This window comes from Chaetodon auriga, chromosome 10 (assembly GCF_051107435.1).
Source record: "Chaetodon auriga isolate fChaAug3 chromosome 10, fChaAug3.hap1, whole genome shotgun sequence".
NCBI classification, from domain to species: domain Eukaryota; kingdom Metazoa; phylum Chordata; class Actinopteri; order Chaetodontiformes; family Chaetodontidae; genus Chaetodon; species Chaetodon auriga.
The window spans coordinates 21,242,750-21,266,780 of record NC_135083.1 but is presented as its reverse complement, the minus strand read 5'-3'; the positions used below and the strand labels follow the sequence as shown (position 1 = coordinate 21,266,780).

Here is a 24,031-nt window from a genome sequence, read left to right as displayed (position 1 = left end):
CAGCGCCAGAAACCACTTTACCGTCAAATGCGTTGTCGCACTGACTTGTTTCGTGTCCATATTGACTCCGATATGCCCATATTGCCTGCAGGCTTATTGTCTCGCGCCGAATATGCTCCGGGTCTGCTGCTCGCGCTCTCGGCTGGTATTGTTGAGAGTCGATTGTTTTTCCAGCCAATGGGAAAACGAACCCGTCCTCTAGTTGTCTCAGAAATTATATAAATTCAAACTGCCATTTTTCAATGTCAACCACTCCTATGGCGAGTACACTTGTGCTTGGTGGAGCATAAATGATGCGTTCATGAATGACAAAACCGAAAAACCTCAACAGTTGAGCTTACATCAACACCTGTCGTTATGGTAGACCAACTACAAATAATGTCGGTCCCAGTACGGTAATAACCTGCCTGTCTCACAGCTTCTGAACATGGTGACACACCTACTGATTGTTGGCTCCAATTAATAAAATTAATTGGAGTCTAAATTTGAAGCCTAGGTTGGTGCTGGATACAAAAGTCTATCAATTAAATATTAAGAACTAAATGTGGAGCTTAATTTTATTTCTCATTGACATGCTGTGAACAAAAAGTCAAATGTTAGGAATGGCATAAATTAAAATGTCAATAATAGTTTTAATTGATGCATGTTACATTCATTGTGATCCTCCCACACATAATTGCATACATACACAACTTTTCTTGCCATCTCAGATGAGGAATGCAACAGACAACTCGTAAATGCCTTACACTATCATATATTTACAGATCATCCTCCGCTTCTGTACATGGCAAATCCTTAAATATGATCAAACATCAGAGGAGTAACATAGGATACAATGTATGACTGATTGTATGCGGTTTCTTTGAAGCATATTTAATGTACTTTTTCCTTCCAAAAAAAGGCATGTGCATAAAGCACTATCATAAAAAGTGAGTCGCACAATTAGACATGATCGGTTAAAAACTCCTCGACGCCTCTTCTTCATTCATATTTCACAAGATAAAACTCTTCCTTCAGCAGGGTTTTCTTTCAAAATGCACAAAAGTACAAAAAGACATGTAAGGTAACCAAAGGGAATAGAGAATAAACATAAAATGTGCTCAGTGCATTAAGACTTTCCAATATAACAAAGAAACTTGAGGTGTTTGCCCTGTTCCATCTCTGTGATAAATAAATTCACATTGTTACAGGCAGACAGTGAGAGGGCTTGAAAACAGTGAGTAAACAAAAGTGAAACAAACTGCAAAGCCAAAAACAAACAAACAAACAAAAAAACCTACTACTAAAATGTGTGAAGGCAAAACTGCACATTAATGTTATCCAAACTGAATATAAATGACAAGGTTAAATATTGTCTTTCTGGGTTTAGAAAAAAAAAACAAAAAAAACTTCCATCAGCCAAAATGCAAGTTGTGTATAACGCTGTTAGCTACATTTACTGTTTTGACCTTTGACTCCACACAGACTTGTTTGGAGGAGCGAGACACTGAGCTGTGCTGTAGTTCTGTTTGGTACTGGCAGAGACGTCAGTGTCTTTGTGGTCATTTCACATTAGCCCTGCAAACATCAAGTGCAAATTCCAGGACCTCTGCAAGTACTGTCATCATCAGTAAACTCACTCGTTAACAAGCAGTAAGAGTAAACCAGCTCTCGGGTTACGTCTCGACAGAGGAAACTGAAATCGTCAACAATGTATTATCTTGAGATTCTCATTCGTTAAAAGTGACAGAATTCATCTTTAAATGCCATTTGTGGGTGTTTTAGGGGTCATTCTGACTCCCTGTAGTGTAAAAGATTTGACTGGCTAAACAAGCATACATGTGGCCATCCACACACGCACGCACATGCACACGCGCACGCACACACACACACACAGTGCAGTAGCTGTTGTGAGATGGGATGACTTTCAGACTGGCACAGAGACAGCAGCGCAGGTGTCAGAAAATGACATCTACATACAATAATACAACGTAGGCATCCTATAAATCATCCAGAGAGTTAAAAAAAAAATTATAAAAAGCAACGTTTGTGTGCTCAGTCAGTTGCTGCGATGGCCGAATGTGTGTTTGCACTAGGAAGACTTTAGCAGGTGTCTGCATGTAGATGACAACTTGTTGTAAAATCAGATTACGGGCAAATGCTGTCACTCATTTCTTTGTTCTCTTGAAGCCACCTGCCCTTGCAGCAGCAGCGATGTGTGTTATATAAAGCATTTTTATGATGTTTACTTGTTTATCTCCTTGGCAAAAATCCAACCGTAAATCTGTTTGCTTCAAACAAAAGCAGATATGCAGATCTGGATTTTGGGCACAATTCTGTATTACCAAAGCATCATGAAATTCACTCATATCACAGGGTTTAAAGGACAAACTGTTTACAATTTCAGAAAGGCCAACAGTGTAACTCTTGTATTGCAGTTAATGACAAGCAGAAACTTTTTTTTTTTTTTTTTTGCCACAAAGCATGAACCTAAATGAGGAAAGACAGTCACTGCTGAACTTCAGCTGTTCAAATCTTCAATGAGTGGCTGCGACACAGAAATGTAGCTTTTTCCGCCTTGGCATGGTTTTTGACACTTTGCTCTCGGAGTCAAAGGCAGACAGTGTTGATATATGTATTCATATAAATAACAAAAGTACAGTATAAATATAAAGATTCTGTGTGTGTGTGTGTGTGTGTGTGAGCGTGTGTGTGTGTGCACGCACAGTTGTAAATGGTGTATGAGCATAAGGTAGGAATATGTGTATATGTGTGTATGTGTGGTGTGCGCTTGTGAGCCAGTGTTAGGACAGGACAAGGGGGTTAGAGGTGAGGCTTTCCCTCCCCCACCTCATGGAAGAGCGAGGTGTAAAACTCAGGCTCCAGTTGCTTGTTGCGGTAACGCTGGACAATCTCAGTTATTTTCTGCTTCCGCCTCACATGAGGCGGGTTGTACAAGTCACTTTCCAGACGCTTCCGTCGGCACACGTTGATGACCGTTTGGCGCACAAGAAACCCTGAGGGAGGGACGCAAACACAGGAGCTCATCAGGCCAAAGAGGTCAAACGGGACAGTTTTGAGATGGTGTACAAAGGACTTCCATGATGTTATGAGTCCTATAACAACTGATCAAGTGTGAACATCTCGAGCCACAGCAGCTTCTAATGAAAGTACTGAAGACAAAAAAACTCTGCCACCTGCTGACCAAGAGTGGCATTACACGCAGAAGTGCTTCAAACGATTTCTTTCATGGCACTGCTAAACTGTACCACTTTCACTGCCGTTCTCTCTGTATTCAACTGGCTGTAGCTCACGTAGCCAACAAGCTGCTTCACCCACACCCCGTTCCTATTACAAACCATAACTTCTGCACTGAAAAACAACACACGTAGATTAAATGGAGTTTGTTTCCTGTGCATTTTACACTCAAATGCCAAGCATAAAATATTAATGTGTGCATATTGTTATTTCAGTAAGCTCCTCATTGATCCTAATAGGTTTCCTGTGGAAGCCACGTGATGCATTAAGACGTTGCCTCTGCTGTTTCTGAAAAGGAAATGCACGGTGGGGATGGGAAACACAAAGACAGAGAGCCCTGTGAGCTATTACCTAGTGCTCTGCGGCTGACCACCATGCCGTCCACCAGGGGAATCACCATGCCAAATTTACCCACGGCTCCATGCAGCCGGATCCTGAAGAGTCCTGTCTTCAGAGGGTGGATGAAGATCAGAGGAACGTCCTTCTCAAGTAACCCTGACCTGCAGCAGGTACAATCAGGAAAACAGAGAGGAAGATGATGTAGGATTTGCAGCAAAGTAGAAAAATGAATTAATAGAGAATATTTGCGAAACAGCGGGACGATGAAACACAGCGATACGAGGCACAATAAAAGCACCACATTTATCGACCTCATTTCTACTTGGTATTACCATGTATGTTGACAGACCAGTCTGTTATCATGTAGATCTTGACAACTTAGGTGTAAATGAAAGAATACGTAGGCAGAGAAAGTGTGTGTCTGCCTGTCTGGCTTCTCCTCTGGTGCAGTTTTCAGCATTTTAATTGAAAATGAGAAAGTTAATTAAGCAATCTTTATAAATGCCGCCCACCGTCAAGGGATCTGGCCGCTCGGAAAAACTAGTTGTGTCACTGATGAAATGAACAGTTGTCATGTTGCATTCGATCACACTCCTTCAGACACCAGCTTCTCAAGTCAAGTGGCATTGTTCACTTGACTGGATGCAACCAATTTAAAGGTGTAATATGTAACATGCCACCATTACAATTTCTGAAAATGATTAGAGCCATGATACATATTTTGTTGTGTATTTACATTATTCCAAATGTTTCTAACAACGTTCAAACCTGAGAAATCTGTCATTTTATTCAAGGTAACACTGGATTTCATTTGGCAGTCTGTCGCTATAACTTCAGGGGAAACACCAGATCATACATCAGAGAGCAAAGAAGGAAGCCGGCGAACGTCACTGATCATGAATAAACCTTTAAAATGTCACTTTGTCCATGAACATGATTTCTGCCTGAGTTGCGTCAGATAGACTTTCACTGGCAATGGTGGGTGATCTAGTTGGTATGACAGTCCTGGAGCTCACCATACAATAATTTATTCCTCTTTGCTCTGTTTTAATGTTGTTATTCTATTTCTTTTTTTATAGTATTTTGTCATTGTGTTTCATTTTGTTTCTTCTTTAAGCATGCTGGACTGAATAGTTAGTTGTTTGCTGTTTTATGTTGTCAGTGTTTGTAATGCGTCTCCTCAGGACATTTATGCTAGTAACTGTTATTTTTGTACAGTTTTTAGTTTTAGCCATTAGTGAGGTGTTACATTTCTTAATCCCTGCTGTATTTTAGCAAAAAAAAAAACACAAGCGCACTGCAGACATGACACAGTACAAGCACGTAGATGTAGACGTTGAACTGAATAGATTGTTCCATAGATCGGCCTCATTGTCAGCAATACCTAATCTACATATCTGGGTCAGTATCAGACCAATATCACTATTAGATTGGTCCATTCCTATTTGTGGTTCATGGCCTCAGTTGATGTCAATCTGTCCACAGTCTTTTCAATGAAGCTGCTCAGTAGCATCTTATCGCAAACTTCAAAGAGGGCAATCTAAACAACGTACAGGACTCATGTTTCACAAAATCTGAATTTTCCTTTGTGTCACTTCACCCTGATGATTGTTGTCACAGTTCCTTTTCTCTGCCTGCTTTCGCACACACTGCATGTTGTACTTCCTGTTTTGCACTGTACGTGTATATGCAATGGTTCTCATCCTGCGTAAGAAACAGACAGACCACATGCTTTGCAGAATTTTTTTTTCTTCTTCATTTTTGCACCTGACCAAAACCGGTTCATGAATCATGTGTTCTCCAAACTGGCAGTGAAGTGTTTCGAGTGAAAACTGTTGAATACCTGCAGGAAGTGCTGTTGCTCATACTAGCTTCCAAGCCCGTGCTGGTTTCCGCCAAGAGATCAGACAACGGGAAGTTCTCTAAAAACACAAAAACAATAACATTCATGTACCTCAATCCATTGGCTAGTGCTTAGGAAACCTTTAATACAGCCTCTTTTTAGGGCTACACATGTTGATTATTTTATACTAAAAGATTTTGAGCGGAGTCGCTGACTGAACGTGAGAAAATGCTGGAAAAAGAAACAGAAGATATTCTATGGAGAGACACTATACTAACCACCACCACAATCAATTTCAGTCCTGTAGACTCAAATTACAGGACAGGGGTGCAGCATAAAGAGGATGTGCCTACCGATATCATCAAAGCGCTCCACCCAGACCACAAACACCTTTGTCTCAGGACCCAGTGGTGGGAAAGACTTTCCAGTCGATGACCTCTTTGTCTTTACCAAAGGACTCAGCTACAGAAAAAGCACAAAACAAAATCATTTTATGCAAACACTACATAAAATAGAAATCACAATCAGTGCTGTCAGCATACAGTTCAGACATATATAACCCACACTTTACCTTTTTGGCAGACTCCAGGTTTTCAGAATGGTTGGGGAACAGCTCCAGTGTGAGATTGGGTTGTTTGTGTAAACCAGGCATGAGGTCTGTGTTGGTGTCTGCCTCCACTGTGGAGTCACTGTGCACTGATGACTCCTCTGGGAAACAACAAAAGAGCAAACAGCAACTCAGTCAACCCCAAATCCCCCACTGGCTTTTCATCATCCAAAATATTTATCAATTCTTATTCAAGGGAGCAAATGCTGACCAGAATTTTCTGTCAAAGATGGAACAACAAAGGCAATCTCCGTCAGAGCATCAGCGTAGTACAAGACTTTCTTCTCCCCATTGAACACTGAGCCTCCTGTGTCCTCAGGAGTAGCTGCTTCCTCTGCAGTACCACAAAAAAACTAGAGGTTAAACATAGATTTCCACAAATATACAATATGCACATAACTGTTGCTGTGCATTCAGATCTAATGCAGAAGTTAGGTGAGTAGCTTACCTGCTTGTTGTATATCATTGCTATCGGAGCAGGAGTTGAGGGACCAGCTGGTGTCAAGGTGTCCCGTCCACCCTGGGTGGCGTCCCACATCCACAGGCCAGCCCAAGGACAGCAGGAACTCCAAAAAGTGGGGCTGGACGCTGGACGATGACTCCACATTTCTCAGGATCTGAACACCACAAGCACGAGAGCACATCCATTCTCATTCACAGATTTTTAGGAGCACTTCGTGAAAGGAATAACGAGGTCAACATCTGTACAAAATCAATTCTTTTCATTTCAGGTTGATCAAATACAAGCCAAACTTGTTAACCATTACACGGTATTCCATGTTATCTTATGCAGACTCCAGACTTTCCTCACCTCAGGGCTGCTTTTCTGTCCAGCCCTCACATAGAAAATAAAGACAGTGTCAAATGGTCGGCAGGGAAGCAGGTCCAGGTAGCTGATGTCATCAAAAAACCCTGGCAAGGATGACTCCAGGCCAATTAGATGAGGAGGTAGACGACTGTTGTTGGGCTCCTATCAATAACAAATGAATACACACAGATCCTTAATGAACTATATTAAAAATGGCAATGTAATAAATGTATGTAACATTAGTTCTTTATACATTACAGCCTCATAAACGTTTATTATTACTCATTCCATAGACTTAAACAGAATCACAATGCAAAGCACCAATTACAGCTAAGTATAGGTGGCTGAAGGCTTGTATACAACATCTGATACTGGCAGAAAGTGTTTTTCACTGTGTCAATCCAAGAGATTTTCTCATGAGAAACCTGTCAGACAAATTATGTTTACCAACCTTGAGTGCCTCCAGAGACAGAAAGCCGAAGTGGGAGAGGAAGAGACGCGCTGTCTGGAATTCCTGCGAGGGTGGAGGGGGTTTGCAGTCTGTCTGTGGGTCAGGGAAACACTTGGACTTCCAGATTTCCTCGCTGTGCCGCTCCAAGGCGTTCTCATACTCTATCTGCTTGGTCATCAGAATACGAAGCTTGTCGTGCTGGACTTCCAGCTGAAAAGGAGGAGATGGAGCATTTCTAAAGGACAATTTGAACAGGCTGTGGCTGTTGAATGGTAAACAGCTGCATTTATATAGGGCTTACATGCCACACTCACCCATTCACACACACACACTCACACACTGATGGCACAGCCATCAAGAGCAATTTGAGGTTGAGTGTCTTGCCTAAAGACACTTGAACATGTGTACTGGAGGAGCCAGGGATCAAACCACCAACCTTCTGATTAGTAAACGATCCGCTCTGCCTCCTGAGCCACAGCTGTCCAGAATGGCATTCATGAATTCAACATGAACCCACAAAGGGCAAGTCTCACAGACCAAATACTGAAGTGTCACCTCCCAAAGTTGATGTGTCAGTAGTGTGTATCTGTTCTTTACAACACTGGTATCAAACACTTAGTTTAACTGGAGAGTGAGTCACCATTTTATTAGCTAAACCTGTACAGTCTCATCCAATCCAATACAGCAGCTCTTCAATACATCCAGTCTTTGTGAGACTTTTTATGTTCACTTAATTTTTCAGGCCGCGGTGGCCGTAGTTAGTGGCGGTTTTGGACTGCAGCAAAAGCTACAACGTACTGCACACGTACTGCATTGGACTGAGAAACTGAACAACATGATCATATGTTTGTCACCAAACCACACGATTTGACCCTTTTTCCCCCAAGGAGACACCCGAGTGAACTTTCATCTCTCCAACAACTCACGTGTGGGTAACTACTCATCACTGTGTTTGTAGCTTTGGAGTCATCCTGCCAGCCCATACAACACACCTGAGTTTTGTATAATAACAAATAACATGAGTGATTAATTTACAGCAAGGCTCGATTTTGGCCATGACAAAAAACAATCCTGTTTTAGCTTCTGCCCATAGAGCAGAGTAATTTAGTTTGTATTTAATTAGCCATAATGGATACAAGATCAATGACAGAGTTCAAGAGGAAGCAAATCTCACCTCTTTACTGACAATGTCGTCCAGGTCAGGAATACTGACATCAGCTTTGACAAGAGGAATCTTATCCACCTCCTCAGGGAAGGGCCTCTGCTTGACGTTGTATCTGATCCCCACATCATTGTTGGGCGCTGGACGACCCTCAGGAACAAACACCTGCTGTGGAAGGAGATAAGTAAACAGGTATGGAGCGGAGTTGTGTTATTAGAGAAACAGATGTTACAGAATGTTAGAACATATCTGTAGTGATGTCGGTTTTGCATTGTTGCCTTTCACAATGCAGCGATCCACAGTATGATCTCACCCTCTGATTGGCCCGAGCTCCTCTGGGTTGGTGGAAGAGCTGCATGGTCCAGGCATGTCTGCCAGCTGTCCCTCGAATCAAAACTGTCACTGATGGACTGGGGTCTGTGGGGACAGAGAAACTCTCGTTTATGGAGAAACAGGATGGCCTGTTGTTCTACTTGGCGGGTGATACAGTCTCTACTTGTACATTAAGAACGAAACAAGTATCCCAATAAACTGGTATTTCATCAAAGAACGGATGACAAGTGACTCTGACTGACTCTGCTCATTGCCGAGAGGTTGCTCCAGCATGGCGAGGATGACTGAGTTGTCCAGGACAAAGTAACGGAAGTTGCTGGCTCCTGTGGCACTCAGTCTGGCATAGCGAATCAGCGTGTCTTCATTCAGCAGACTGCAGGTGGAGGCAGTCCCACTGGGGGAAGGGAAGGCCCCCAACACCTGCATGATACTGGGAAACACCACGGCCAAACCAACAAGAACATAAATATACAGGAACTGGGTCAGTAGGAAGTAGCATGACTCGGTCATTGTAGTGGCACAAAAATACAACAAAGACACAATTTAGTACAACAACAAAAGTGTGAAGTCCAACCAAAGTTAGAAGATTCCTTTTACAGTTAAAAATAATATAAAAATGATATTTAAATTTACTGTTAATAAAGTGTTACTGTTGAAAGGAAGAAAAAAAACTTTCTGCAAGCTCGTGGCGGAAGGCTGCTCAATGTAACGTTAGAAGTAGAATTAAAGAAAAAAAGACGACATCATTCTGCATCGAAACGGAATCATCTCAACACTTTTAGTGTTTTTTACCTCATGATGGTTTGATTTCATGATGTTTTTCTTTTGTTATTTTTTTTATTTGTGTTGTTGATGAGTTTCAATTTGTTCTTTGGATATAGCTTTTTCTTTTAGATACAGTGTTTTGTTGTTTATTTAATGGCTATCTGGGTACCAACTGCTACAGGTGACTCGCCAGCTGACCTAATTTCAGTTTGAAGGCTATTTAGCATACAAGGCAAGATTAGCTGTACTAATACACATTTCTGTGATGGCATTTGTTTCCTAGCTGGTCAACAACCATGGTCCAAACCAAACTGAGTGTCTTTGCTAGTAGAGAAGAAGGTGACATCACAACTGGAAAGCTAGTGCTTGCAGTGGTTCATAGCTCTTTGACATAAAGTGCTCTCTGGCACACTGTCACTGAAACAGATGATGAAACAATGACTTCAAGCTGAATTTTGGTTTCAAACTTTGAGGAGTCTCACCAGGACAAAGTCGCCTCGGCAGCATCCTTCACCCTCATTGAAGCTGGGTTGTGTTCCTTCTCCCCTTTATGTCGGACTTCCTGTTCCTGTCGGGATTTGCTGCCAGAGATGCCCAGCTCCACAATCTCCAACACCTCTACCAAACAATCCTGATGCAAAAAAACAAGGGACAGAATCTCAGAGCAGGAGTGCACATTATTCTTTCCAAAGCAATGAGACTTAGACCAGACCAACACAACTCTCATTAAATAATTTCTCTGAGAGAAATGGCAAGGTGTCCAATTGTCTGTATGTTTTTGGTAAAAGTTAAGTTTTTCCCAACATTTTATTCCTCTCTAACCAAACAACATATGAGGGAAATTTTTACTCATTCTTTAAACTTACCTTCTCATCCAGCATGTCAGGATGCTCTGTGAGCCACACACAGAGAAACTGGAAGGCAGCTACAATCATGGAGTGGAGGTCTCGGGATTGAAGAGGAGCTGGACGGCTACACTGATACACAATGTACCCACATATAGAGCTGACAGCACGTTTACGGTCTGCAGAGTCCACTCCCACCTTTACCTGGTTGAGAAATATACAAAAATACAGGAAAATGGAGTAAACTGCAAAATCTGTAACAGATTCTATACATTATAGAATTCTTTATTTCATACACTTGTAAACAATCTTTGTAGACTTTGGTTTTAAAGTTAAATTGCAGTATTGCTAGGACTAGCATTTATCTAAATTGAAATAACCTCATGCAACTTCAATGTTGCCTCTGCCTCTTCTCTCTCTGCTCCTCAGCTCTCTTCACTTGTGTGATATCAAGTGTCAGATATTTATATTTTATAGCCAATTACTACATTTTACTAATGTGACCTTATTTGGAAAGTGACACCTGTTCTAGCAGCGTGTCATAGCAGGTGCACTAGTTAAGTGAGAACAACTGTACAGGGATTACCAGACAGAGAACTTGCAGGCACTATCCAGAAACTTCTTTTGTTCCACTAATTTGTGGTACTGTGTTGACAGTTTGGGGGCGACTCCCTGGGCCATTTGTTGCATGGTAACAGGCACAGACAACAGTGAACCTGATTTTTGGAATAGGCTGTTTTCTGTAAGCCTTCTTGGAGGATTCTGGGTGGGTTGCATGGGGGAAGTGAAAACCGGACAATAGTCTCACCTCTCTTCACCAGCTAGTAATGATTGTACATTGCTCCACTGAGTCTCTGTGGTGTCTGGACATTCCAGTTTTACCTTGGCAAGCCCAGCCAGCAGCTCCAGGGCAGCCAGTGAAATGCTCATGTCTTGCCTCCACTGCGAGTTGAGTCTCTGGGTGACCAGGTGGATGCTGCGCACCAGCAGGCCTGCCGCCGTATCTGGAAGAGCTAGACCATATAACACCCCGAAATACCAAACACCGCAAAGAACAGAGCAAAGCAGGATTCAGGCAATACAGCTAAAGTAAGCAGGACAACAGGAAAAATGTCCTTGAGGCCCAGTTAGATTTGTCTTGGTACTGAAAAACATGCGTAGGAATAATTTGAAATCAGAACCCAATGTTGAGAAACATTTGACTGTAGTATAGATCAGGTGCTGAGGAATAGGGCTGAGTGATCAAGTTTTGACTTGAAAAGAAAACTTATTGTATGATGTAATCATCCAAAATGACCAGGCCAACTTGACAAAAATCCAGTTTTAAACATGACTTCATAACAAATACACAATTACAAGAGTCATGAATATACTATTGTTATCCAATGGGTTTTCTTTGATTTAATAAACAATTGCTAAGAATTTGTAACACTGGAGATGCTTCTGTTTCATGTGGAGCTGGCCTACAATTTACAGGACTTTAAACTGTAAATAGTAAAGTAAAACAAAGTAAAGCAATGGCTGATTTTGTATTGAACATGAATGAAAAGTTGCCTGAATAGTTTGGTTTTATTCCAGAAGAAAAATACTAACCAGCAACAATAACAGAACCTTAAGTAAAGGCTCTGACACTGGCTCCAATTTCAGAAACCAGGACTCAGGGTTTTCTAAAATTACGATGAGCAAAGAAGTCCCAAATCATAACTGGAACTGGCTGTAGTGTATGAAACAACCGTCACCTGACTCCCGCTCTCTCTCAAGTCTTGCTTTTCCTGTCTACTACTGAGCCTCACAACACAATGCAACTGGCCCGTCCCACAGGAACCCTGCAGATCCCACCTCCACCCATTTCCTGCTTGACAAAGTTGCCTATAAGTGGCACAGTGTTCAGTGAAAATGGACATAAACTTGTTGTCAAAATTAAATGAGATGCATGATCTATTTTCTAATCAATAATTGCCTCTCACATCAGTTCCACTACATCAATTCAGTCAAACATCACTCAGCCCTACTGAGGAAAAGACAAAATCTTTTAAATTCTTTTGATCAGGCAGCATTGTTGCTACCATTCAATCAAAGAAAAATAAAAGCAGTCAGGCAGACACTCCACACGCATCAGTGACCAACTGTTCAACAGCACAGCATCACAGCAAGTCACTTTGGCTTCACCTACAAAGACATTTTACCCAACGCTTCTTAACTCTGCAAACCACCTTGACCACGTTAGCTATAAAGAACAAGTGTGTTAATTGGTATTGATCACACCAAATAATGCTCCAGCAAGCCCGTTATGCAAAGCTTGTACCATGGTGTTAATTCACAGACTAAAGGATATTAGTTTACTGTACGTGGAGCAGCTATGTCTCTTACCGTAGTCTCGGAGCAGGGCCTGGGCAGGACGCTCCGAGTCTGGGCTGGTGGCCTCCGTGCTGCCCCCACTGGTGAAACTAATACCACTGTTGGTACGGCTGTGACTCTGACTCCTCACCGTCATGTGGCTCCCATCTATACTCCCCTACCACCGCAAAAACGCAACCTTTATGTCCAGTTTGTCACACTGCTTCTGGCATCATAACATGTTAATCGTTTATCAGTGGATAACAGTAATGATCTGAGCCTTACTGTTTCGGTCTGTGCACCAATGGACTCAAGCAGTGCTGAGTCTTGAACGATATTCAGCATTGCACCTGAGGGGGCGGATCAATAATAAAACACTGATACCGAATAATATAAAAGAGTCTAACACAGTCCAAAAATGGTAAATAAATAGATGAAGGAAATATGAAGAAGCTAGCAGATACCTAGAATGAGCTGAGTGTTGGTGGGGTCAGTCTCAGTCTGCAGTGCTCCTATGAGGACATTGACGAGACGTAGCCTCAGGGACAGGAAAGATACGGGCTGGTCATGAGGCCACCCATCCTCCTCATTGAATTTTCCTTCCAATAGAACCTAAAGCACAACATCAACAAGGTGAAGAACAGGGCATGCTTGTTTTTAGCTACAAGTGGCTTTATGGTGTGGAAAATGTCTCTATGAGGATTTCACTGAAGCTACAAGGACAGGCTGCAATGACAAAAACAATTCAATTCATACCACAAAACCAGAAACATACTGAACCCAAGGCTGTTACCTCTGACTTGATGTTGCCAAAGTGATGTGGCAACGGAAGCATGGCAAGCAGGATGTTGATGGAGGCTCTTCTCAGGTCGGTAGGATTTACATACATCTTGAATTTGGACAGCTCCCTGTTAAGAGTAACACAAACCTCATGGACTTCAAAATGTTATCCAGTAAATGACAGATAATAATTACATGATAAGTGATCAAAAATGTGTGTAAGATACTATTACCTGTCTGGTACAATAGTCTCCAGGGCAGCTATGAAGTAGGGCACCACCACATTGATGCCCTTCAGGTCAGTACAGAAAAGAGAGGAAGAGTTGAGAATGATAGAAGCCAGAACTGGTCTACAGATGAAGTCAGAGATCTGAAGACCCTGAATCAGGACCATGTAGAACCTGCAGAAAGAGAAAGAGAAATAATTATAGCTGGCGACAGATTAAAATCTAAACAGCAAACACCAAAATCACATGCCCACACACTGATGACAGCATGGAGGAGAATTTGGTATGTTTGGTGTCCTTAGCCAACAATGCTATTTGCACACCATACTGAAGTTACCTGGACAGGTAAACCGGCAGAATCTCTTCTCCAGTTTTCTTGCTACAGAAGATGCGGCAGAGAGTCCCACAAGCCTCGGCTCGTCCTGCCTCGTAGCTCTCTGGGAACTCATTGGCATCAAACATGGGGTTGGAGACCATGGAGTCGGTGGACATTTGGGAACCCTTCCGTCTCAGCTCTAGACCTACTTGAGTGGCTATCGCTGTAGAGAGGAGGAAGAAACAGAGAATGAAAGGACCCTGAATTGTAGTGCGGTCATTAGTATACATGCATATATGAGAAACAGGCAAACATAGACATGTAGCTACAATATGCACGCTACGATCAAAAGAAACAGTAAAGATTTAAACACAAAAGCACCATAAAGCAAACGTTTAATTGCTATCACAACAAGAGAAGACAAAGACTTCCATGTCTGCAAACACACACGCACACACACGCAAACACACACACACACACACACACATCATTTAAAAGCATTCAAAAGGGAACTCTGACACAAAGAGTTTGCCATAGAAGTTCTACCTGTCACGGGCACAAAGCATGACCAAGTGTAGTGTACTAAAATGTTTTCAACTGCAAGACCACACAGCAAAATCCCTGTGTCAGCTCCCTCACTGCTGCCGTTACATGACTGTCACTCCAGGTACAGAACATTCACTTCATGCATTGAGGCACCAAACCAATAAAATCAAAACTCAAGTGAACTGACAACACAAAAGGAAATTACAAAAAACAAAACATTAATGCTGAACTTGAGGGGGGTCTGAAACTAAACAATAAGGATTAGTGTGACCCAAAGGAAAAGAAAATGAGAACTTAAAACTGGGTGGCGTTGTCACAAACTGGCAACGTTATGGTCGAGACAAGTGGTCAGTTGGTGAAACCCATTCCGTCACCTCTGGAGAAACGCTGAGAGAACGCTGGTGAACTTTCATATATGACAAGCAGTGGGAACAGAAAACAATGACGATAATGGCGATGATCATGAGGAACTCAACTAAAAAGCAGGAAGATTTGTCAAGAAACGCAAATCAAGTGAGGAAAAAAAGCTGCCGTTCCTACTTACAAGATTTATAAGAAAGGAGAATTTGGATAAAAGAGGCTGCAAGATAACAGAAATAGTGGAGAGACACAAAATCAAAGCAGATCCAATATTTTGGGATCAATTCATATCAGGCATGAATTGTGTTGTTTTTATTTTTGTTCTCCTCAATACATGACTGCTGACTCAATACAACTCTTTAACATTAATCAGACATGGTAGACACGTGCAGGACACTACACCAAAAAGAGAGAAAAATAAATGGAGAGCCAATGATGAGCCAAATTTCTTCTCAAATACAAAGAACTGTATGTGCTGTCACTGACTTCTCTAGTGATGATTCTACCAATAAAATGACTGCATGAAGTCCTGAGCATATGGTCATAGTCTATATGCAATTTTAGCCAGGTTTAAATAGTTGATAGATGTAAATGGATTAGAATCAAATGGAAATCTCATACCAGGCCACTTCTAACCAAGCCCTCCACACACAGAAAGGCACAAACAAGTTTCAGAGAAAATGGTGAAAAAAGGAAAGGATATCCCAACGACGTACGGTAAAAAAATAACACGGACACCGAAAACACAGATAAACTCCACAAAAACACGTACTAATGAACAGCAACATAACACCCACCTGCCCATGCATAAATGGAAAGGCTATTAGCCATCGTCTCGCTTCTTACCAGTCATGCTGGGGTCTCGGCTGAGGCCACTGTGGAGCTTACAGTGGACCAGAGCAGCGTCGAAAAGCCACTGGCCAAACAGGTTGAGGATGCTGTTGACCTTTGGCCGCGCTGGGGCCGGCAGGGGCCGAGACTCCCAGCTGCTCTGGTTGGGGCTGGACAGAAGAGTCGGGGAGGATGAAGCTTGCTGCTGCTGCTGCTGCTGCTGCTGGGATGCTTTGGTTGGCTGACTGCCGCTGCTCTGCAGGACAGGGGAGGGATAAATGAAGACATTAGCTGGGCTGCTGTTGACAACATGGCTGGTTCAACTAACAGATCACACAGACAAGATGAGTTAACATGATGTTTTGAGATTTGTTCACATAATAGGACAAAACCAGCAGTGGCAGATGTAACATACACAATGATGTCACACAACAACAATAAAAAATACAGACCTGACTATTTCTTATGGTTTCATGTAATGCATGAACTTACAGTTGAACTCTTGCTCGTGGTTTTGGTCACCACTGTATGCCGTTGCTTGCGGCTGTGAGGGGGCGTGGTGTTGGTGATGGAGGGGGGCGGAGACATGCTCATTCTGTTGACTGGGGTGGGCGGGGCACTGTCAGCTCTGGGACGTGATATACCTGCAGACAGGAAGGGGAAATGAGCTGGGGATTTGTGCTTTTCCCTCCATAACAGGGGGGATAAACATGTCTGATTAGGGTCAGCAAGCGAGAAAAAGAAATCTTTATCCCGCCACTGTCCAGTGGACAAAACTTTGGTTGGGTGACTAGAATCATTTGAAGCCGTTTTCCCACTTCTACTGTTATGAGAGAGAAGAAAACGTGGCTTCAGAGTGAGTGAGTTGATCACAGACGATGTTCATTCATAGACATGCAAGACAACGGTTAGATACGAATCAGCAATAATTGATATCCATCTTGATTGACTTTTTGTGCCCCCAAAATACCCCTAGTTGATGATCTGAACGAGTCTGAATGTCCAGGACATATCATTCTGCTACAGCAAGACTAATCCCAGTTGTTAATATCATCATCACCAATAAACAGACTCCATCATATGCCCATCTCATTATATGATGTATCAGCTGATGTCTGTACCATGAGAAAGCAGCACTGGGCAAAAAGAGAACACCCTCTCCCGTACATCTCTCTTTTCAACAGAGACACCTACAGTGTGAAGAGAAAAATACACACCAACATGTTTCTATTCAAATGTTTTAACAGATATTACTGACTGACATCCTCCATCTTTACTTTACTCAGGAGTAGTGCCTGAATAACAACTGGAAATGAGTACATGTGTTACAAGAAATGAAATCTTGGAATTGTATTTTAAATACTTTATACTTCTGTGTACCCCCTTCTACGCAATATAGGTTAATCCATTGGTATTCTTTGATTTTAATTCAGTATGAAAATAAACTTTGAGCAACTTCAAATTTGAGATCTATGAAGCTAAAATGTAGTAATTTGGCAGTAAAATCCCACATGTGGGAACTGCAATGTTTCATTATTCCATTCTGAAATTCTCTGCTGGCTTTTGAACAACAAGTCAGCCACTTCTGAAACGTCCCACAACTTCTCATTTCGACCCCGCATTGTCTTACCTAAGAAGGCATCAACTAGACAGCTGACACCCCTCATGGCCCTGAAGAAGATCTGGGGTAGCTGTTTCAAACATGGATGCAGCACCACTTCATGAGGGATACCGCTGGAGTTAAGAAACTGCTCCTGAAACTTTGGAGTGGTGCTGACTATCGCAGGGTTGCTCAGATCCACTGGGTTGCTAGAAACAAACAGAAAGAAGCAACTTTATGGATTAAGCAAAAAGCTTGCAGATACTGTTTAAGTTTTTTGGCTATACTTGCTATCTGGTTCTGCTTGGAAGGAATGGAATCAGTTTTTGACATTTAATACTGTCAGCAGTGAGATGATGGCAGAACTGTATCGTGATGATGTGACTAAACACAAAGGAAAAACACGATGACTCAATGACTCGCAATGATTCAAACTTTGGATGCTTTGGATCAGTTTTGGAGGACGACTGATGGAAGGAAAGAAGGATGAAGGAAAGATGAGTGAATGAAAAAAGAAAGAAGGTAGATGAAATATATTAAAAATCACCAGACATAGAATTAGTGTTTAATTTTTTTCAGACAGAAGCGCAGTATATTGAGAAGAGAAATATTTGATGGTAAGAGGTTGGCATGCTCAACTTCTAACACATGACCAAAATCATCTGTGGCCATTTGAGTTAGCCTGAATAGGGAGAGAACATCTCATCTTAAGGCTAGAGCCCTGGAAAATGAGGGTTTACGTACCTCAGCATGTGGAGAAAGCGGTACCACGTCTGTGCCACACAGTCATTGTCCATCTCTAAAGGAATCAGGTTGGCATCTTCATCAGGAACTTTGAATGGTGGGAAGGATGGTCCATGGGTAAAGCGCAAAAGCCTGGATTGAAGAAGCGAGACAAAGACGTACAGATAATCACGCTCAGTCATTATTACAACCACCAACATATTTCCAACTTCAGAGGGCACTACTGTTTAGGTCAAACTTAGCTTTGCCTCTTCCATCTGTGGACACAGGAGTTAAACAGGTTAGACAAGCCAAGAGACCCACTATCTTAACTCTTATCAAACAACACGACAAAATTAAATCCAAGGCCACATGAAGTTGATGCCTGTCTAACCTGGAGGTCAAGGCACAGGCCACTCTGCTCCACTGCTCCACAACAGGTGGGTGGTGTCTCCAGTTGGCCAGCATCTCCCTTGCTGTCTTCCAATATGGTGGCGTGGGAAAGCAGCGTGCACAAGCAAGTAGCCACACCTCAAACAGCACTGCCATCAGCTTCTCTGCCAGTTTCTCTGCCACCCCAACTGACGGAGGAGAAAACATTACGGGATAACTGATATTAGTAATCAACATTAATGACTGAGTAAATACAGCAAGGAGTTTTGTGGCGCAGGACGAGGCATACCTCCGACCGTGGGCGGGGCAAGTAACGTGTCATTGATGCGAAGCAGGAAGAGCAGCAGCACCTCCCAGGTTTCCCTCACCATGGAAACAGACTCGCGGGCCAATTTCTGGACCGCAGTCAGAACTTGCTGGCAAAGCCTGATGTGGTTCAGACTGTGCTGTTCAGGCCTGGAGGGAGACGCGGAGCGTTTGCAATGAGGGGATTGGGAGGAAACCAGAGACAAAAGAAATCAGAGCGAACACAGGAGGCATTGTAAGTGACATCAGGAGAGAGATTTATGTAGGATGACAAGTAGCAACTGCAGACAAAAACAAATACGTACAATATTCACGAAGTATACATTTACATTTTAAAAACAACAGCCAATGAGAAATACAAGCTCATCTGTGAGCATTTCTGACATACCTTGGTACAAAGACATTGTAGAGATGTTTGAGGATGGTCTGGACATACATATTGGGCTCCTTGACCACAGGCTGAGGCATCGAGTCCCTGGGCGACACCAGGGCCATCATCCAGTCTGTGTACACATCCACGCACAGCTTGACTGTGTCCCCCTCTAGGGGGAGGGTGAGGCCATAACACAGCACCTCCATGGTCCACTTCACCTGGGAACCAAACCATTTTCATTAATCTGTGTGAGTGTTTTCAAATTGTGAGTTCCTGGTTTGTTTTGTACCATTTTCCTATGTAGCATATTGCTGCTGATGAGTCATACGTCCCACTGCACATGTCATGGAGAGAATGACAGCTCTCAAAACATACCTTCAACAGTGCCATATTCTGTAAATGCTGCCATTGTTTTCATCCAGTACTGTACCTTTTTGTCTGTCAGCATGATGTCTTGTGAGTAACCATAAGCAGTTTAGCACATCTGATTTAGTGTCTCATAACAAGGAAAGCCAAAGGTTTAGGGTAAGAGGATGATGGCAATAACAATAGAAGTCCTCTCTCAACCATGTTTCTTAAGTTTCCTTCTTTATCAAAAACAGACCAGATATTCAAAAGGCACATGATGAATGAAAACCAGATCAGTATTCTACAGTCAGTGTTACTTTTAAACATTAGCGTACATGCATCTAAGACAACAGTGACGATGGGGGATGTCCCAATCATGTTTTCTTCTCCAAGATCCTGATCCATATATGTTCAGTATTAGTCCAATCCAAGACTATATTTCCATGTATCTGTCCTTCATATACAGCTACACACTTAACCCAAAGCCAGCCTTCATGAAAAGTCTGCTGCTCCACGTTGACAGTTTTCTGCAACATTCTGTATAATTTCCTGCAGTGTTTTGTATAAAACAGTGGAGAGTCAGTGCAGATCAGTAGTGGCAGGAGGGTTTATCCAAGCTTTATCCTCATCCTGAAGAAAAGTTCAAAGCCACAGCAGCACTTCTCATGCATGGTGCACCTGAGAAATATTGCTGAAATATTTTTAACTCAACACAGCTCTTCTCACATCCCTTCCGGACGCATGCTGTCATATCATTGATTGAAACTCCTGGCTCGCTGTGAGCTCTGTGGTTCACTTGCTCACAGCTGTGTATGTTTTATGTCACCACAAGGGAGACTTTTTTGACAGGTGGTGTATGCGGAGCATACAAACAAAATGATTAGAAACTTATCTGGTTTTTATAGCTGATACCAAACACCACTTGAATCAGACGTGGCCCTGATCCTACAGAACTCGGGACAACTTACACAGAGGCAACCAAACTGTGTTCATTTTCATTAACATGGAAGGTGAAGTGAAGGGGGAACTGTATCAACTGCATTAGGTGTGGAATGGAGTGTTCTGTTTCAGGCCTAAGCTGCCTGTAGAGATAGGAGAAGCTATGTCTGTAGCACTTCATTAGTCACGCCTGTGCTGGAGTAGAATAACCAAAGACACTCCTGAGTAAAAAACATATAACAGCCCAACTAGGTTTTGCCTGATGGAACATAAATGGACTTTGAGAGCAAGAGGAAAACAGGACTCTGATCTCATGAAATAAAAATGTAACTCTTTAACCTCAATGTCAAGCATTACAGCTGCTAAATCACTGCGTATACATGTACTATCACACCTACAGTGAAGCATGGCAGTGGTAGTATTATGCCACGATTTTAATGGCAGGAACTGGGAAACTGGTAAGCATTATGCGAATGATATTAACTGAAACTGTCCACATGTAGGTGCACGAGCCTGATTTTATACATTTGCACATATTTCTCACGTATTTTACTTTGCTGTTATTGGGTGAAGTTTTACACTTTTAAAAAATTAGTGTACTCTATAATGAAGTTAGGGAGGGGACACAAATAGCACTATCCATCTCTAAGCAGTGCAGTTGCTTTTGACCATAGCTGCAATGATTGTCACAGTAATGGCACAGATACAGTATCTGTATGTAAAATAGAGGTGGGCAGGAGCCACTGTATTTCTGATTCTTACCTCTTATATGTTAATAGCATCTAGTCAGTGCAGCTTCTATTTTAAATTTAAGACAACACCATTGTGAGGCTGTGACTTTAAGCTGACTACTGCTAAAACTGCAACATGTAATATCAAACTACCATCATGAAGAGTAAAAATAAGTTTGTACTCATCATAACCCTGCTACAGCCCACCTTTTTTATATTAAGTGCACAATAGAGTGAAATATGTATTTTAATTTAAATGTTTCTAATCAGGTGTGCAATTTGTGAAGCAAATTTAACCTTTCAAAGTTAATCTTGTTACTGGTGGACTAATTCACATGTTACGACAGAGCGATGAGGCCAAACCTCTTTCAGTCATATGGCAAGAAGTTTTGAAGCTGACAGGCTCTCCAGAGGTGGTGGACCTTGTAGCTTGGCATACTACCAAAGCATTAAAATGATTTGACAAACTCTGCATATTACAACAACTGCAAGGTAGAACAGCGTGAACCTCTTTCTCACCTCCTTATCTGTCTTGAGGATGTTCTCTGTGGCGACAGGGCTTACAGCTGTGCCAAGAGGCTTGACCACAGCATTCGCCACCTCCGTGCCCACACTGGTGGGATAGGTGTGCAGCACACTGAGGTGGCCCTGGTCACTCTGCACCACCAACTGCAGCGATCGCCACTCGGAGTACATGCTGCTGATGTCTAGTGCACTCTACTCACACCTCCTGCCTCCACCTGCAGACACACAAATCCAAGAGTCAACTTCATATGGCAAGGAGGCAACATTAGGAATACATTACCTGTCTACTATCTAGCCCCAACACAGTTCAGCCTTTTGATGTAAATATATTTCTGCCAAAGCTGTCAATATGTAAGCCTGCAAACACACACACCTTTTACAGAACTAGATTCTTTCTGATAATCGTTTTGATCTTGACGTCTTTCAAACGATCCACTCAACTTCTACTAGTTTAACTGGTTTACTCTTGACTAACATATCTAACGTTAATGCATTTTGGTGGATGGAGAATGCAGGATTACAAGGTATAACTTCCGCAACGACAATTTTTCAAATTATACTTAAACTATTGTCATCTAGTGCACTACATGCACAGCGAAACAAATGTTCATTGATGTAACTACCGCATGACAGTGAACAGGATCAAACTGACCAATTCTTTTTATGTCGTCGCTAACGTTACGTTCTCTCCTTCCAGAGGAAACTAAAAGTATCAAAGCTGCATTACGTTATATACTATATGATAGCTAAACACTATACTAGCTGTCTTTTCTGCCCTGTAAGCTTAAACGAAGTCAAACAATCAAACATACCAACCATTCGTATCCTAAACCCTGTGTCGGTAACAAGCCAAGGAATCCCAACCAGGAAACGGTTCTGAGAATGATTAGCTTGCTAGCGTTAGCTAGCAGTGACATCAAAACATCTTCCTAATCTTGCTGATGACATCAGCTAGGGTTAGCTTTTGGGTAGCTTCTGTGTTACAAGACTGTCTCTCTGGATAAGACAAGTAGCTGCCGTTAAGGAAAACAGGCGGTTCTGTATGCTAACTTATCAGTTATCTCAAACTACGTTGTAGTTGATCCGACGTTGCTAGCTAGCTTAGCTAACGTTCGCTGCATTAGCTGCTGTCATTTGTGCTAGCTACTGAACTTTGCACAGACGCTAACGTTTGCTCGCTAACTAAATAAACAGGGAGTTTTCCATTTACCTGGACAAACTGGAAATGTTGTCATAACAGGGCTCTGAAACTCGCAGTTTCTGCTTTCTATGTTTCCTGGTCTAGACCATAACAGCCTCCATCTTCGCAATGTCAAGGCTTGGATATTGCAGCTTGATGGGCTAACGGGAAACAGTATCCGTATATTGACGCCCCCTACTGTGTTGGTACAGCCACTGCATCAGACCTGATGCTGCCTTCAGGTCTTCCTGGTAAACTCTCTTCAGGTCGTATACCCTTTTGGCGTAAAGTGCCCTCTATCAGAAAAAAAGAAAGAAAAAAGGAAAGGAAATGGAAAGAAAAGAAAAGCAGTGTTTGTCTTGATTCTAGCTACTGCTTTACTTTACAATTCAACGAAAAAATGCTCTTGATTGCTCTGATTAATGTTTTTTTCAACTCTGAGAGATTTGTGTGATGTTCAGAGGCTCTGATACAGTCAGTTCAGTTCTCCAAAAGGTTTGACCGTCTAGGTCCATCGAATGTATTAATGTTTTTAAATTAAATAACAAATGTGAAAAATATTTCAGCCCCATTAGTCTCAGTAATAGTATGGTACCCCAATACAGTTTGGATGAATTATTCGCAGGAAAAAGCTCCTAAACTGGTATTAAATGGTCACCTGGATGCTAAAGTAATAACAACTAGAAGGCTCCAATATCTTGTCTTTTCTTTCAGACATATTTCTGTGTTCACTCATTCATTATAAACAAAATGTCAACATTTATGCAACCTGTTGTGTCAAACTTTACTTCACTGGACAGCTTGTGTCAATTTGTGATGCTGACACTGTTATCAATTCCATGTTCAACGTGAATGCACAAACCTTTTAACCTAATCTTTGATGAGCAAATTGATTTAAAAATCAGAGCTACCCCAACTAGTAATTTAACAGCTCTTGAAACAATATTATGTGTAGAAATGATGGTCAGGCCTAAGAGAGTCTATGCATATTTTTTTAGGCTGTTTCTTAAGGATTGATTGCATTTACAGGACTTGTGTGATGAAGCACCTTAATTTGACAGGCCTGTAGTACCCTGCCCAAAAAATTTTTTAACTATGGTTTCTCAAACTGAATCTTGAGAAAATG

At 42.0% G+C, this 24,031-nt stretch overlaps 1 protein-coding gene across 7 annotated transcripts; it reads right to left on the bottom strand.

Annotated features, from left to right (window-relative positions):
• Window positions 1-734: 734 nt before the first annotated feature.
• On the bottom strand, window positions 735-23,061 carry LOC143326783 (ral GTPase-activating protein subunit beta-like). Of its 7 annotated transcripts, XM_076740672.1 has the most exons (33): window positions 22,936-23,061; window positions 21,720-21,940; window positions 19,198-19,400; window positions 18,793-18,959; window positions 18,505-18,691; window positions 18,132-18,263; window positions 17,418-17,596; window positions 16,909-16,977; window positions 16,280-16,431; window positions 15,803-16,043; window positions 15,141-15,176; window positions 14,072-14,273; window positions 13,741-13,908; window positions 13,521-13,635; window positions 13,192-13,339; window positions 13,013-13,077; window positions 12,761-12,905; window positions 11,273-11,403; window positions 10,412-10,594; window positions 10,028-10,176; window positions 9,023-9,210; window positions 8,761-8,864; window positions 8,460-8,615; window positions 8,212-8,277; window positions 7,286-7,495; window positions 6,838-6,996; window positions 6,475-6,643; window positions 6,238-6,360; window positions 5,991-6,127; window positions 5,773-5,881; window positions 5,420-5,498; window positions 3,589-3,737; window positions 735-2,996 (listed from the first exon to the last, which is right to left on the bottom strand). In XM_076740672.1, the coding sequence occupies exons 2-33, from the start codon at window positions 21,894-21,896 to the stop codon at window positions 2,803-2,805; spliced, it is 4,692 nt and encodes a 1,563-aa protein (XP_076596787.1). In that variant the 5' UTR covers window positions 21,897-21,940; window positions 22,936-23,061; the 3' UTR covers window positions 735-2,802. The 7 variants fall into 7 exon arrangements, with proteins under 7 accessions (XP_076596787.1, XP_076596788.1, XP_076596794.1 ...); XM_076740673.1 differs by lacking the exon at window positions 15,141-15,176; XM_076740679.1 differs by lacking the exons at window positions 8,212-8,277; window positions 16,909-16,977 and having other exon boundaries at window positions 8,460-8,612.
• Between the last annotated feature and the right edge of the window lie 970 nt (window positions 23,062-24,031).

Coding starts and splice junctions, on each gene's coding strand:
- LOC143326783 (XM_076740672.1), bottom strand. CDS start 21,896: ATGTACTCCGAGTGGCGATCGCTGCAGTTGGTGGTGCAGAGTGACCAG. Junction 10,595..11,272: donor TGCTGGCTGGGCTTGCCAAG/GTAAAACTGGAA, acceptor TTTCTCAACCAG/GTAAAGGTGGGAGTGGACTC. Junction 8,278..8,459: donor ACGACATTGTCAGTAAAGAG/GTGAGATTTGCT, acceptor TACAAAACTCAG/GTGTGTTGTATGGGCTGGCA.